The sequence below is a fragment of the Salmo trutta genome, chromosome 14 (assembly GCF_901001165.1).
Source record: "Salmo trutta chromosome 14, fSalTru1.1, whole genome shotgun sequence".
In the NCBI taxonomy this organism is placed as follows: domain Eukaryota; kingdom Metazoa; phylum Chordata; class Actinopteri; order Salmoniformes; family Salmonidae; genus Salmo; species Salmo trutta.
The window spans coordinates 65,520,044-65,537,256 of record NC_042970.1 but is presented as its reverse complement, the minus strand read 5'-3'; the positions used below and the strand labels follow the sequence as shown (position 1 = coordinate 65,537,256).

The following is a 17,213-nucleotide window of genomic DNA, read 5'->3' as shown; positions in this document are numbered from 1 at the left end:
TTTATCTCAATATCAAATCATTTTTGGGTAACAATTAAGTACCTTACTGTGATTGTTTTCAATTAAAATGGTAAAGAAACGGCCTCTTAACAAAGAGCAATAATCAAGCAATAATTTTGCTAGGACTGTCTGGGAGTGTGGAGGGGGCAACTGAAAACTAAATGTTTAGAACTCTCTTTCTTATTGGTCTATTAACCAATTTAACCACCTGGTGATGTCACCAGGCAGACCAAAACTCCATCCCACCAAAACAGGCTGAAATTTTAGGCGGTCTTTTCAAACAGCTCTTACACTAAAAGGGTATTATCATTTTTGCAATTTCACGGTATTATTCCAACCTCATAGTGTGGAGATATAACACAGGAAATATCAAGTTTTTGACTGCACTGGACTTTTCAAGAGGAATCTTAGTAGGTAAAAAGAAAAAGTCAAGACCAAGATACATGAATAATTACATCACAATCAGTAATGACTCCACAGCTGAGTTCTGAATTTCCTCTTTTTCTGCAACACTTGCATCATTTTACAACAGACAAAAATATCCACTACATCAAGGCTCTCCAACCCTGTTCCTGGAGAGCTACAGTCCTGTAGGTTTTCACTCCAACCCTAATCTAGCCAACCTGATTCTAATAATTAGCTAGTTGATCAAATGAATCCTGTTAGTTACAACTGGGGAAAACCTACAGGCAGGTAGCTTGGTGGGAGAATCCTGCACTAGATCAACATATCCACTTTCATAAAGTAGTCACATATCTACTATACTGCTTCACATGGAATAAAGCATATAGAGCTTAATTTGATAAAAAAAATGTTGCTTGAATGTGTTACCAAATCTAAGTTCTTAACTAAAGTAACAGTTAAAGGGATCATTTGAAATAAATAATGAATACCAAATAAACAGTTTCTTATAATACCCTTAATTTCTTTCATTTATATCATGGTACTACTATGGTACTTTCACTTAAACCATGGAAACGTACCATGGTTTTAGCCTTGAAGTATGAGGGTCTACCATGGTACTGCACAAACTGTCAGAAACTGTCTCAGGGAAGCTCATCTGCGTGCTCGTCCTCACCAGGGTCTTGACATGACTGCGGTTCGGCGTCGTAACCGACTTGAGGGCCAATGCTCAGCTTTGATGGCCGCACGCTGGAGAAGTATACTCTTCATGGATGAATCCTGGTTTCAAATGTACCGGCAGATGGCAGTCAGCGTGTAGGGCGTTGTCTGGGCTAGCGGTTTGCTCATGTCAACGTTGTGAACAGGGTGCCCCATGGTGGCGGTGGGGTTATGGAATAGGCAGGCATAAGCTACGAACAGAGAAAACAATTGCATTTTATTGGTGGCAATTTGAATGCACAGAGATACTGTGACAAGATCCTGAGGCCCATTGTCGTGCCATTCATCCTCCACCATCACCTCATGTTTCAGCATGATAACGCAGAGCCATGTCTCAAGGATCTGTACACAATTCCTGGAAGGTGAAAATGTCCTAGTTCTTCCATGGCCTCCATACTCACCAGACATGTCACCCATTGAGCATGTTTTGCGGTGCTCTGGATTGACGTGTACGACAGCGTGTACCAGTGCACGCCAATATCCAGCAACTTCACACAGCCATTGAAGAGGCGTGGGACAACATTCCACAACATTCCACATGCTACAAGCAACAGCCTGATCAACTCCCTACCTTTTTTAAAATGCTATTTGTGACCAAGTCATGTGAAATCAATAGATTTGCGCCTATTGCATTTATTTCGATTGACTGATTTCCTTATATGACTGATTTCCTTTTATTACAATTGTTGCATGTTGTGTTCGTATTTTTCTTCAGCGTATGGTCCGTTTACACACGCTTAACTCAGGTCAGAATTGGGCCCTATTTTTTATTTGTATGAATAACTAGGTGACTACTTTCAGCATTTAGTTTGCATTATTTTGGTAAGACAGCTGTGTGTATGGCTCCATTCACATAGGTGGTTTATAATAGGAGAATTGCCCTATCTATCTTGTAGCCTATATTCATTACTAGAAACAAACCTGGTACCAGGCCTGTAAAGAGGTGACTTAAGAGCCCAATCCTGGAGGGGCAAGTTATACCACAGTGGGGGAAAGTTGTAGAGATAGAGGTTGTTGGATTCTCTTTCCTTTAGTTGGAGCCTCCCAGATCCCCAAAGAGGCTAGTGACTTGGAAGACTTGGTGTTGCCATGACAAGCAGCAGTCTGCTGCATTTTTATATTTTTTATATAACCAGACAAAGGTGTTTGACTGTATATGGTGGGCATATTGGATTCCAAACATAGCTGAAGTACATAGAAATTGTCTTGAGTACAGGTCATAAGTACAGCACAAAAAAAGAAATCTAATTTAATACATGTGCATATAAAGGTAATAAAACTACAATTTTATGGTAATGTGGCAGCCAGAACTGAATGACAGCAATTTTGACTTGGAAAGTTGTCGATTGAACAGCTACCAAAAAGTGAAGTTTATTCATCATAAATATTCATGATTGACATGTCACCCTATTGTATCTGTGTGCTTACAGGTCTATTTCCTACATGCTTTAAGATATCCTAATACTCTTGATTTGTCTATGAAGAGCAGACAATTGATTACTTGTATACAAAATTTTAGCACTATCAGAGCTTGCAATTTTGGGTTACATGAGCATAGGAGGCCCACTCCCCCTCCAGCCAGGCATTATTCTGCACTGTTTGAGTTAAGGGTGTGTCACCATATCTTTCAATTTAACCAATTTTGCCATAAGATTTTTGTATACAACCATCCATATATGGGAGACCTTAGAGATGGAAAAACATGGTTGTGCTTTGTTATACCTCAGGTAGGGTTCTCTCAAAACCTTAAGCCTGTTTTTGAAGATTGGCCACTAGCCTAAAAAGATCATGTGACTAGTAAAAATCCTTTGAGAAATTGTCAAATGTGATTGCTGAATAGATCAAGACTGGAAATAATGGTTTCACTTATTTTCCCCACAAATCAACTACTTTGAAAACCAGAGACACTCTGTACACAACAGGCCAAGTTGAGCAACATCTTTATTGTCCAAGAAGAGCAATCACAAATGATCATTTATACAACCCCACCAGCATCTTCATTGAAACTGTACAATGTGTGAAGGAATGTATGGGAACGCACAAGATCATTCACAATCTGAAACACTTTTACATCCATATGCTTAGGGTACAGTACATGTCAATTCCACTTTCTGATCCAAAATCCCTCCCTCTTAACATACTCAAACAGTATCACGTATTTTCTGCTAGCACATCCTACTCTGTGCAAACTCTAAAATTTTTCCATCAACGTCTCTTTTCATCAATATGTCATTGGGCAAAGGCTGGGGCCTGACTGTGGAGGTGTTTATCTTAACCCTACCAGCTCCTGTTCCTAATGAGAGCTGAAACACCGTCAATGTCTCCAGCAGCAGACGGTGAGTCATTCTCTACTCCTGTGCTTTCTCTGGTACTTGTCATCACCTTTGACCTCCGACAGCAGGCTCTAAGGGTCGTAACAAAATGTGAGGGGGGGAGGAGGGAAATCGGACTTGATGTACATTAAGGCAAAAAAAAAGTAAAAATCATGGTCTTTCTTTTTCACGCGACCAAAGTCGACGATAAGGCCTCATGGCTAAGGAACACAAGTGTGTTATCAATAATGATGTCGTGGCCTGCTGGGGTGGGCAAGGAAAAAAAACACATCGGTAAATTCTAGGTGGTGTATTCTATTCTCATTCTAACTACCATGTTTACTAGCGGAGGTTGAGTTTAGACAAAACAGGCCGGGAGCAGCATGTGTGTAAACTCTACAGGGAGAATCACAACTAGCAAAGATATTAAGATGGTGAACAGTTGATAGTACAATATGCCCTTGAGTGAGTCTACCTGATGGCAAGCACCACATGAAATACACAACATACAGCCCAAGTCATGCACCATCTGTTAGTGCACCACAATGATAACTGCGCAAGAGCAGTAAACTGATTATTGGTGAGTTAAAGTGATTATTTTGATCTTTAGGTATAAGGCAGCACTGGGGCTTACGCCCTTTTTTTATCCAATGTTATAATATCTTTCACTTCCTTGGCCCTAGCCTCTGCCGAGTCCCCAACAACTGGAAGTTCCTGTTTTCAGGGGAAATGGATGTTAACAAAGGCGACACGCCACCTTAACACCTCCTCCACATACAACGGTAAGGGTAAGAGTTGAATACCCCTTATGTAGGGGATCTAGTGTCAGGTGTTTAAAAAAATGTAAGTGTAATAATTGTTACACCTGCTACATTAGGTTAACTTGGCCCCAATCCCCATGCAAGAGGAAAGGGTTAATACATTTAAGGGGGGTGGGAGAAGCTGAAGTAAAGCAGCTCATTATTAATTCACTATGTTTAAAAGACATGCTCCAGAACTTTTCCCCCTATATTTACCCCCACTTGGGCAAGCCCCTTAGTAATTCAAGTTTCAGCCAATGAGCTTCAGCCCCTCACCAGTGACGGCTAGCAAGAGACACACACAGTAGAGCGAGAGAGAGAGAGAGAGAGCAATGACGTGGTGCACATATCTGCACATTTGTGACACATGCAACTTTTGGCTCGTGGGTGCTACTTTCAGAACTACTGGCAAAAAATAATACAAAAGTTCAGGAGAATATCTTTAACAAGGCAGGTCTTGGTAAAATATTTTAAAAAAGGGGGCAGAAAAAGATGGCGGGGAAGGAATGACCATAAAAGCTGATTAATATCAACAGTGACATGAACAAAGCCACAGTATACTAGTATTCATACAATTATATATATAAAAAAAAAGGCAAAATGAAAAGTTGATTGTACACTTGCTTATCCACATGTACTTCTTACTGACAGGAAGACCATTTAGGGAGCAAAGGGTGGTTTAATCTCTTCCAAGCAGGACAAACCATGAGGGGTGGGGTTGGAGGATAGATCCTGCACAGTACAGCTATGAAACTTAAAGGTCCAATGGAGCCGTTTTTATATATCTATTCATTTCTGGGTAACAATTAAGTACCTTACTGTGATTTTAATTGAAAACAATGGTCAAAAATAAACTAAAATAGCTTCTTAGCAAAGAGCAATTTCTCAAGCAAGAATTTGGCTAGGACTGTCTGGGAGTGGCCTCAGTGGGGAAGAGAAAACTAGCTGTTTTCTGGCAGAGGTTTGGAACTATTCTTTATTGGTCTATTAACTAATTTACCGACTGGTGAAGTCACCAGGGGGCCAAAACTCCATCCCACCAAGGCAGTCTTTTCAAACAGCTCCAACACTGAAAGGGCATAATCATATTTTAACAATATTATTCCAAACTCAGTGTGGATATATATGTATATACAAAACACAGCAAAATCTCATTTTTGACTGCACTGGGCCTTTAAGGTTGCATGGATGGCAGGTTGAGGACAGTGAATCAATGATGGTGGACTTTGTGCAACCAATGAAAGCAGAGGGGGGATGGACGGACAGAGGGGGCCGTTGCTTCTGCTACTAATGCAGACGGATAAATGGGGAGAAACGTGGGAGAGACGAGAGAGGGATGGAAGGGTCGGAATGAAGATTGAAGACATGAGGATGGAATGAAGTAGAAGAAAATAAACTCATGGAGAAATGGGGACATGGTTGTGGGGTTTGGTTTTGAAGGCCTCTTTCTTAGTCTTTCCAGTCTTTCTTGATGTTGAGGTTCCACTCCCAGGACAGGTGGTCGTGCTTATCGTCGTCGGTGAACTTGGACTTGATGTTGTAGGTGCCGCGGGCCAGCATGCCTTTAGGAGCCTCCTCCAGCGGGGTCAGGAAGTCGTACTCGTTCGGCCTCGGCCCATAGCTCCCCACCATGTAGTCTGACTTGTCAACTACAGAGACAGACAGAAAAGAAGGGCTGTTTGAATCACCAGGGAGGACAAAAAAATACAGGGTGGTGTTCATTAGGCACTAAACAGAAAAGTGAATGAAACAAGGAGTAACTAGTAACTACTATACTAGCTCTCTGGGAAGAAAGTTACCAATAAACAGTACTAATGAAAAACATGACTAATGACTGTTTTGCTCCAATTTATAGATTTTTTTGTTGTACTTTTACCCCTTTTTCTCCCCAATTCCGTGATATCCAATTGGTAGTTACAGTCTTGCCTCATCGCTGCAACTCTCCTACGGACTCGGGAAAGGTGAAGGTCGAGAGCCATGCATCCCCCGAAACACGACCCTGCCAAGCCGCGCTGCTTCTTGACACAGCTCGCTTAACCCGGAAGCCAGCCGCACCAATGTGTCGGAGGAAACACTGTCCAGCTGGGGACTGAAGTCAGCTTGCAGGTGCCCGGCCCACCACAAGGAGTCGCTAGAGCGCAATGGGATAAGGGAATCCCAGTCGGCCAAACCCTTCCCTAACAACACTGGGCCAATTTCGCGCCGCCTCATGGGTCTCCCGGTCACGGCCAGCTGTGACATAGCTTTGGATTGAACCCGGGTCTATAGTGATGCCTCAAGCACCGCATAGCAGTGCTGTAGACCGCTGCACCACTCAGGAGGCCTGCTCTAATTTATTTTGATCTATCGATTTCTCAATAAGCCTCACAAACACGACTCACTAATAAAGCAATTGACACAACAGGCTGTTTTGTGCCTCAACTTACATCCAGTTTCAAACAAACATATTTCACACCCTGCCCCTCTGCCTTTCTCTTCTGCTCAGGAAAAATGTGAGATGAAAGCCTCAAAACAATTTCTCAATAATATCCCTATTGACAGTGTTGAGTGTTTTTCAGCCTTGACTTGTGCATCCGGTTTCAAACAATATCTCAATTTCAGTCCCTGGCCCTTCTGCCTGTTTCTCTTGGCAGATTAAAAAGGGAAGGCAGTGTGTGGGCCGGGGCTGTATGTCAACGTCATTAAACAATGGAAGTCTCCACAGGTCTTAAGTGTTTACAGCTCTTCATTGAACTAATTCATTTAAACTGATTCCCTTATTGTCTAAAGAAACGGCGTTGATGTGGCATCATGCCACTTATCTCTTCCATTCTGTTAGGACCAACATTTGAAAACCATGACAATGTATCACCTAGTACATTCCCATAACAGAGAAATCTGCAGAAACTGATTGTGGAAATCTTCAATGTTGATGTAAACATTCGCTTGAGTCTAGGGCATAATTTCCCACATTTACTATGGGAGGAAGGCCTGTGCGGTTGAGATGGAGGTCAGGAGGGAACAAACAGGAGGGATAGGAAGTAGCAAGTACTCACTTCTCACTCCTTTCCTGTGGGTCTGCTGGACATACTTGAGTCCCGAAACAATCTCCTTGTTCACCTGCAGAGACCGAGACATTGTTAGTGGCATGGAAAATCAATCTAGCTTGTCGCAAGCTCATCTGACAGAAATAGGCCATTTAAAGACCTATTGAACCATGAAATTACAGGTAAGCCAAGTTCATTAACAGCACAATCTGAGTGTTTGATTTCTAGTGGGGCAGAAAAGTATAGCCACCTTTTTATGGGGAAAGTGAAAGGAGGAAACCTGACCAGTTGAACAACAATGCATTCAACTGAAATGTGTCTTCTGTATTTAACTGATGGGGTCTTCATACAAACAACTTTCATTCGCGTAAATTGAAGTTCAATTTAATTGTTTTGTGCAGTATCTTTCATATTGTACAGGTAACTGCCAAAATAATGGAAACACTTGAGTAAATGAGGGATACAAAGTATATTGAAAGCAGGTTCTTCCACACAGGTGTGGCTCCTGGGTTCAATAAGAAATTAACATCGCATCATGCTTCGAGTCTTGCATAAAAATTCTGGGCGGGCGATTATTTTGGCTACCATGGCTATGCCCCTATAGGATGACAATGCCCCCCATCCACAGGCCACGAGTGGTCACTGAATGATTTGATGAGCATGAAAACGATGTAAACTATATGCCATGGCAGTCTCAGTCACCAGATCTCAAACCAATTGAACACTTTTGGGAGATTCTGGCGCGGCGCCTGAGACAGCGTTTTCCTTCACCCTCAACAAAACAGCAAATTATGGAATTTCTCGTGGAAGATTGGTGTCGCATCCCTCCAAAAGAGTTCCATACACTTGTAGAATCTATGCCAAGGTGCATTGAAGCTGTTCTGCCTCGTGGCGGCCTAACATCCTATTAAGGCACTTTATGTCGGTGCTTCCTTTATTTTGGCTGTGGTCTCACTTTGAAGCTGATCTTTATTCTGTACTCCACTCCCTCCTTCAGGATAAAGGACTGCTTCTTAAAGGCCTCCAGATCTCCTGTTTGAAAGACAACGAGGGAAAAAAAGTAAGGTTTCTCCAACACACACACACACACAAACTAACTAGGGCATGCAGCAGGGGACTGCCATCCACAAGGCCCCAGTGTGGTGTGTGAAAGCAGGATGTCTTTAACAGTCATGTAGAGTCCTAGGCAGCTTTGACACCTCAGCGGGGGTCATTATCTCAGCCCAGCGGTGGCACTGCCTCATTAGCACACTTAATCAGGGGTTTAATACTGCCTTCTAGCTGTGCTGCAGCACTCTCCCTCAACATCTAGCAGTGTAACAACCTGGACTGGGGAAACAGAAGCATTACAGTATTCTCCTCTTTATTCCCCCCACAATGAATGCGTCGAACCAGTTTTTACCCCAGAAATTGCAATACGTGCTATACATGGAAAGACCATGAGGTAAGGCTTTGAAATGTTCAAAAGACACCCAATTTATTCCTATTCATTCACCGTTTAGTGCATGTTACTTCTGACACGGGTGGCTGTGTTACCCGATTCCTCAGGAACCCTTTTCTGTGTTAGTTTATGACCGACCAGTCATCACTAGAAGCACATACGTATGATGCACGCATTTTTTACTGGCACTGGCCTGCGTCATTCAGGATGACTCAGGTCATTCTGTTCAGCAGCACAAGGTCTCTTACTCACCTCAAGAGAGTCCGGTGACAGGAGCAGGTCTTTTCTTAGAACACGGGCTAACAGATCAGTTTGTCAATGCCAGTTAGTTACACACACGGAACCATTTCCCCCACGTTTTGAGACGCTTGTACGATAAGATGTCTATTTCTGGGGATTACAGTAAACAAAGTACTACAGTATTATAGCTCACCTTGCAGGTCCAGGGTCAGTGGGTTCGGGGCAGTCTCACACATCAGTGTCAACCGTGTCACCTGGACGTTGGGAACGCTGGGATCTGTAACAAGACCAGACAACGAACATCCATATGGATCATGTAACTGACCCACAGCAACCTTGACACAGTTACACCCTACTTACTTAACCATAGGTTTGCTGATATGTAATGTTTGTAAATGGTTGGTTTCAGACCTTTAAACTTTATAGGTCATTCGGTGTGAAAATACATCAAACGTATTTTATAATCGGACATTTAGCACAAAGACATCACTTAAATGTATTTTTATATAATTCTGCATTTGTGTCTGAATGACAACTGAACTGAATACATCCAAGTAGGGATATATGTGAACTTCTGGCCCTAACCTAGGCCTCGATTTAAACATTACAACTTTTAATCGATTGTACAGACCAAGACTTCTTAGAGGCCCTTTTCTTAGAGGAAACATTTAGGAACGAGGACTGCATGTATACTATCAGTAATAACCAGCTGTCCAACGGTCTGCCCCAGATGAGAGCTGAAATCAGGACAGCTATCCATTTGTTGGCAAGGCTCCAACATTAAAGAAACATTAGTTTATTCTGAGATAAACAGTCCCTGGGCATTAGCTATAGCCTTTTCCCAGAGCTAGGCAGTGTCTTCTTTACCCGTAAAGATACTAAGCAGGCGCCAGGCAGACACGCATACAAACACACACACAAGTATTGAGAGAGAAATGACACACTCACCAGCGACAGCAGCAGCGCCGGCTCCTAACAGAACCTCCTTGTACTTCCGGAGGCTCTCGTCATCCTGGTCCAGCTCCTGGATCTCCTGCAGGGTCTTCTGGGCCGGGGGCTTGTAGTTGACCGTCTCGCCCACATCGTTTTCCGCAGCAATGGCTGCTAGCTGCTCCGGAGTCAAATCGTCCTCAGCCATGTCTGTGGCGAGAGAGAGAGAAGTGACAGAGAGAGAGAGAGCGGGGAAGAGGAAGAAGAGAGGGAGAGAGAGGAGGAATGTTACGACCAAGATTATTGGCAAATACATAGTTCCACTAATCGCTACTCCTCCCATGTGGCTTCTTCTCAGAGGATGTAGTATATTCTACTCAAATAAAAAGGATGACAGCATCTCATCAATTACTATGAAATGCTGCTATGACATCACACAAGACAACAAACAAGGAACTAAAATGCAGAAAGGTTCCCTGATCAGAAGAACCAAAAAAGGTGCAGAACTAGAAAAAATAAATAATAAATAAATAAAGTGTTGATCATTGAGTGAGAGGTCCTCTTTTACTACTGATAACTTAATCCTGGGTCAAATGTGAAAAATCTGGGCACACTGAAACAGCATCAGCACTGGTGGTAGACCATCACCATCGAATGAGGTCATGTGTGAAAAGTCACATGACATGGGCCCCTAGCACATACACGATTGAGGTCAGAGGAGCAGGGGCTGTGTTCCTTAGCATTAAGGGAACCACCAAAGGGGTTGTTCTAAATACAGACCAATCAAACACAGTCAGTCTCTCACAACCATTGGTCTCCAGGGGTCTCTTAGCCGGACTTTTCAAACCAAGCTCACACCAGTCTACTTACACTGACTGTCATGTGTTAAAGAATGAAATGAAGACCTCACTGTATCAAGTAAGTTCAACTACGCTGACAGATGTGGTCAAAACGATGTTGACATACAGAATTCACATGCTCCTAAAATAGACCACATGTAGGCTACATTCTTCAGATCAACGCAATCAATGAACATGGTCCTTAGATGTTGTTGTTGCCTGTTTGCCCCAGATCTGTAATGGCCAACTCCTAAGGTCGTTGTAATGACAAAACTTATGTTTGGATCTGGGACAACTTCCAGGCTTAATTTGTGGGGCTTTCCTCAAGTAAAATGTGAATGAAACTGTTCTTGAAATTGCTTCTCAAAAACGACTCAAAATTCAACCTGCCCATCTCTGTCCTTTGAACTCATGCCGACTTCATTTGATGCTATCTTACCAATAACTAAAACCCTTTGACAGCAAGCCTAATGGCATTCACAACAAACAAGATGGCCAATAAAATCCACCCCATCCAGGGGTTATAATTGGAATGAGAGGCCTCTCCTTAATATACTCGAGTCACGACTACTGGAGGGACTCACAAATGCAGGAAGAGCTGTGTTTATGCCATGAAGCGTCCAGCATTCCCAATAAGGCGTTCTCTCCCATAATAGCCTGATCATGAATCCTCTGTCTGTGTCTGCCACTACTACTGCAGAGCCAGCGCTCGGAATGGAGCTTCAGTTCCATCAACGTCCATGTGTTTTTAGACTAATAAAGTAATTTTCCACTTGATGTTGGTGATCTATCATTCTTTGCTGGGGCTTGGGGGAGGGAAAGTATTTCAATGTTGGCGTTTACTCTTAAGAGTTAAATGCACATCTGTATCCTTGTTAATCAAAGAGTGTAAGACTTAAAAATCTGACTAGCAGCCTGGTGTGGGACTTGAAGGAAAATGGAGCAGGGAGAAAGAAGGATGCAGTTCGTTTTGGAGTTTTGTATGGTGTACAGTGCATAGTATTAGGAAACGAATCCCTCACTAAAGCCAATCTACAGGGGAACAAAGATGTAGGGACAAAAAGTACACCATAAAACAAACAAAAAATGGGAAATAAATAAGTACTGCTGCGTCAGGGTTTCCAGCTTTTGGGAGATTATTTTTTTTTTTAAAAAGCCAATGAATACACTGGCCAATTGTCTGGAAGGAGGAAATAAAATCCCATTGCGAAATAATGCTTTTTTAGCCTATTCATTTATGGAAATACCAGTCTATTTAAATACATTTGACTGGTCATGCTTAGCGGTCTATAGGTTAATTTACATAATTTAGCTGAATTACATTTCCGTGTGTGTATATTCGTTAAGCATCTTATTTATCACACTCGCACAGCATACAGCTACAGAGCCTTTAAGTGGAAAATCTCAGACAACGTGAGAGCTGCTGATACAGCATCTAAAACACCAAATGCATAAGAAATAGAAGGCAGGCTTCATCAGGGCATCACACACCACTTTGCAATAAGCTGGAGGCAGTATGCATTTTGAAAACATAATTCCTTTTTGGAGTGCTGAACTTTTACTAAATATCTTACCATGTTTCAAAGTAGCCTAGCCAAAATCAGACTATATCCGTAAAGGCAATTATTGTATATCAACTTTCTTTCATTGTCCAGTAGCCAAAAGCACAATCATTGTTATATTAGCAACCCATGCTAGTTGTTGCATATTAGATCTCCCCTCTTTCACATTTCTAACGGATATTTTCATCTGTCACATGTAACTGCTTGCTTTTGACAACGGTGTTTACCCGCTAATTGCACTATGGAACGAAAATTCACGCGTAGCCTACTGACTGCCTTGTGCGCTGATAAATCTGAACAAGCAATAGTTGATCAACCTTTTAAGGATATATGTTCTTATCGGTTGCAACAGACTCATGGCTTTTTAACGTTTGTTTTATGTAGCCTAGGCCTACTGGTTGTATGAATTTGGGATCTATCGTCCCACAACTGTCCCAGAGTCTGTTTGGAATAGGCTGTTTCTTTCTCAACAAACTGAACAATAGAATAGGTACACTTTTACACTATGGGGGATAGTAAATTAACATAGGCTAGTGATTTTGCTGTTCGTTACTTGTCTTATTGGCTGAGAAAAAGTACGTGGGCATCGGAATTAGGTAACATCGTTGCATTCTCGACTTGCATTTTCTGTTAAAATGAATTACCATAACCTAAACGAGATGTGTGTCTTACTGAGCACCGTGGGTGGACGCCCTAATTAGGTTGCGCACCCGATGCATATGGGTCCAGTAAATCAAAATGCTGCCGGTCAAACGTCCGGCACCACATTTTCCTAACGGAAACGGTGTGCTGAATTTAGAGTTGTTTCTAATGTGTTTGTGTGAGCTGACCTCAAGAGTTAAGGAAGCCCACCCTCTGTGTGACAGCGTCGTAGTTCCACCATTGACCTAATGCCAGTGCTTTACCACCGCCCATATACAAGAGCCAAACAATAAGCTGTTAGAAGAGGCTAATGGACCGGTACGACGGCGAGGCAAACCGCCCGAGTCTGCAAGTCTGATTCAGGCCTAATATGAAAGGCGTGTCATCTTATCTTGAAGACATCTTGGAACCTTGACAGCAAACACTCCAACTAATTGGACTAATGAATTCTACTTTATTAATAATTTTTTTTTAAACTTCCATGCATCAATAATAACAAATCTATTTGATGTTAGATTACTGTCAGAGTTTGTAACATAAAAACTGTAGCCTATTTCACAAAAGGCTAGTTTGCCTTGGAAACAGCTGTTCACAAAACATCTCTCATTGTGCTGGGGGCAATAAACGGCCCCTAAAATGTGCAGTGTTGTCACAACACGGATGTCTCAAGTTTTGAGGGAGCGTGCAAACGGCATGCTGACTGCAGGAATGTCCAACAGAGATGTTGCCAGATAAGAGAAATAGACATTCAATTATCATAAGCCGCCTCGAACGTCGTTTGGCAATACGTCCAACCGGCCTCACAAACGCAGACCACGTGTAACCACGCCTGCCCAGGACCTCCACATCCGGCTTCTTCGCCTGCTGGATGGTTCAAGACGAGCCACCCGGACAGCTAATGAAACTGTGGGTTTGCACAAGCAAAGAATTTCTGCATTAACTGTCAGAAACCGTCTCAGGGAAGCTCATCTGCGTGCTCGTCGTCCTCACCAGGGTCTTGACCGGACTGCAGTACGGTGTCGTGACCGGCTGCAGTGGGAAAACACTCACCTTCTCTAGCGTGCCAGTGGCCATCGAAGTGTGCTCTTCAAGGATGAATCCCAGTTTCAACTGTACCGCGCAGGTGTCGTTGTGTGGGCGAGCAGTTTGCTGATGTCAATGTTGTGAACAGAGTGCCCCATGGTGGGCAGGCATAAGCCACGGACAACGAACACAATTGCATTTTATCGATGGCAATTTGAATGCACAGAGATACCGTGATGAGATCCTGAGGCCCATTGTCGTGCCATTCATCTGCTGCCATCACCTCATGTTTCAGCATGATAATGCATAGCCCCATGTCGGAAGGATCTGTACACAATTCCTGGAAGCTGAAATATGTCCCAGTTCTTCCATGGCATGCATATTTACCAGACAGTGTAGTGGACCCATTGAGCATGTTTGGGATGCTCTGGATCAACATTTACGACAGCGTGTTCCAGCTCCTGCCAATATCCAGAAACTTCACACAGCCATTGAAGAGGAGTGGGACAACATTCCACAGGCAACAATCAACAGTCAACTCTTTCAACTCTACGCGAAGGAGATGTGTCGAACTGCATGAAGCAAATGGTGGTCACACCAGATACCAGACACTTACCGCCAATAAAAAGAAAAGATTAAGATGGGCAAAAGAACAGACACTGGACAGAGGAACTCTGCCTAGAAGGCCAGCATCCCGGAGTCGCCTCTTCACTGTTGACGTTGAGACTGGTGTTTTGCAGGTACTATTTATTGAAGCTGCCAGTTGAGGACTTGTGAGGTGTCTGTTTCTCAAACTAGACTCTAATGTACTTGTTCTCTTGCTCAGTTGTGCACCGGGGCCTCCCACTCCTCTTTCTATTCTGGTTATAGACAGTTTGCGCTGTTCTGTGAAGGGAGTAGTACACAGCATCTTCTTGGCAATAGCCTTCATTTTTCAGAACAAGAATAGACTGACGAGTTTCAGAAGAAAGTTCTTTGTTTCTGGCAATTTTGAGCCTGTAATCGAACCCACAAATGCTGATGCTCCAGATACTCAACTAGTCTAAAGGCCAGTTTTATTGCTTATTTAATCAGGACAACAGTTTTCAGCTGTGCTAACATAATTGAAAAAGGGTTTTCTAATGATCAATTAGCCTTTTAAAACGATAACCTTGGATTAGCTAGCACGATGTGCCATTGGAACATAGGAGTGATGGTTGCTGATAATGGGACTCTGTATGCCTATGTAGATATTCCATTAAAAATCAGCCGTTTCCAGCATTAACAATGTCTATATTGTATTTCTGATCAATTTGATGCTATTTTAATGAACAAAAAAAATATTATTTCAAAAACAAGGACATTTCTAAGTGACCCCAAACTGTTGAACAGTAGTGTACGAGAGATTGTTTGTCAATTATTGATTATTCATTGACAAATAATGAGAATTTAAAGCAATTTCCAAGTAAATGCTAACTTTATGGATGCTCTATTTAATGAGCCGTGATGTTCCATCGTTCAGGGCTCAATCAATGTTATCCTGGCTTCTAGTCTGAAGGGTCCACTACACCCCGCCAAGTCTGAGGAAGATGTCAAATCTTTCTAGCAGACAGGATGTGGTACTTAAAATGTAGGTTGACAGAAGAAACACAAATCTAACTACGCTAATGAATTTCCTTTCTCACATTCACCAACTACAATTTGCATCAGTAAACATCAATGGATTATAATTGAAATAATGACTAATAATTTATTCAAACAAAATGGATTGTACTCTGCACAGGTGCAGAACAGTCTCCCTCCCCTGTGCAATCACTGACAATACTCTACACAGCCACCAGCTGTAAAATTATAATTTGTGTTGCAATGAAACTGGGTATGCAGTGTGCACTACAGATCAATATAGTACGTAAATACAATTGTTATCTTATCAACATCGCGTTATGCACCCGAGTTACTTCCTGGAAGAGAAACAGCTAACAAAGAAATCTCATTTCATTTCTTTTGTCTGTGGGTGGCTAGATAGCTTGAGCTTGCTGCAAAGAAAGACTGCCCGGTTACCGTAGTTACTGACAGGGACAGGTGCCGACTGGGAGAATCCCAACGAATAGCTAAATAATTAGCTAAACATGTGTTAAACTAAGAACAAAGGTTGCCTAATCGTCGAATTTAGCACCGTTTCAGGCGACAAAGTAACCAAACGTCAAAGACAGCCAAATAGCTAGCTAATGTGTTAACTGGCTAACTAGTCTGACCGGCTAGACACTGCCGCAAGTCATCAAGCTGCACGAGGATTGCTAGCTAGCGAATTAGCAACATGGGTGTTGGACTCCCTAGCTACCTGCCACCCTATTAAACTAAACTATGCTACAAATGTTCAGTGTTTTTACATAATATTTTGCTCTGCTGCAGTGGAACTTAACAGTAGACCAACGTTTATTTCATGTTTCGCTGGCTACAAATGGGCACTGCTGCAGCCAGGGTGTGAAGTATGTAGATACGTTGGCAGGCTAACGTTACCGCGGTTGGCATGCTAGCACAACTCAGCAAATTGCTAGCTAGCAAAGTTAGGAGGAAATGACGCCAGATACAAAGTAAGTCTAAAACATAATGAACCGTCATATGCTTGATTGTTAACTATTGTATAGGTTGTGAAAGCATGTCTTTACCGTTTTCCTGCTGTTTTTCCCCCAGGCGCTTGTAGAATAAGTGCTTCTGTCGCTCTTCTCTGTGCAAGTATGGCGAACAAGGAACGGCGCCGCCCCATACAACTCGTTTCCGGGAACTCTGCCGCGGCGCGCACGCTCTATGCAGGTGGCGTGCAATTGCTGGTGCCGCGCGCCCTGAATAGATTTTAGGTGGGGCTAGTTTGAAGTCTTGAACAAGTAGTGCTAGTGTATTTAACACTTCATTTGAACAGTTAAAATTATATATATTTTTAGGTAAACTTATAAGTCCCCATCCTTCATTGCTAACAGAAGACTAATCAACTGGTCCGTGTAGTTCTTTGACCATATCAAATACTAATCGAACAGATCAGTGATGTTAGTTTGAAAATTACTGTAATTCCTTACATTGTAACCACAAGTAGTATGAAAAGGTATTAACATTACACCTTGTCAAACACAATCTCACAAGTGTTGAGCATGTATATGTAACAGTGCAGGTTCCGTCCCTCTCTTCGCCCCAACCCGGGCTCGAACCAGGGACCCTTGCACACAACGACTGACACCCCACGAAGCATCGTTACCCATCGCGCCACAAGGGGAAACCCTACTTCAGGTCTCAGAGCGAGTG

The 17,213-nt window shown here is 42.6% G+C and overlaps 1 protein-coding gene across 1 annotated transcript; it reads right to left on the bottom strand.

The window, feature by feature from the left end:
- Nucleotides 1–3,045: 3,045 nt before the first annotated feature.
- LOC115208657 (rho GDP-dissociation inhibitor 1) lies at nt 3,046–16,700 on the bottom strand. Its single transcript, XM_029776882.1, has 6 exons — nt 16,586–16,700; nt 9,890–10,081; nt 9,135–9,218; nt 8,216–8,292; nt 7,270–7,333; nt 3,046–5,883 (listed from the first exon to the last, which is right to left on the bottom strand). The coding sequence occupies exons 2-6, from the start codon at nt 10,077–10,079 to the stop codon at nt 5,684–5,686; spliced, it is 615 nt and encodes a 204-aa protein (XP_029632742.1). The 5' UTR covers nt 10,080–10,081; nt 16,586–16,700; the 3' UTR covers nt 3,046–5,683.
- Nucleotides 16,701–17,213: the final 513 nt, after the last annotated feature.

Bases quoted from the DNA above. Each gene is read 5' to 3' on its own strand.
- LOC115208657 (XM_029776882.1), bottom strand. From the start codon at position 10,079: ATGGCTGAGGACGATTTGACTCCGGAGCAGCTAGCAGCCATTGCTGCG. The intron at 9,219-9,889 runs GTGAGTGTGTCA...GTCTTGTTACAG, and splicing joins CGGCGCTGCTGCTGTCGCTG to ATCCCAGCGTTCCCAACGTC. The intron at 8,293-9,134 runs GTGAGCTATAAT...TCTTTCAAACAG, and splicing joins ACTGACCCTGGACCTGCAAG to GAGATCTGGAGGCCTTTAAG.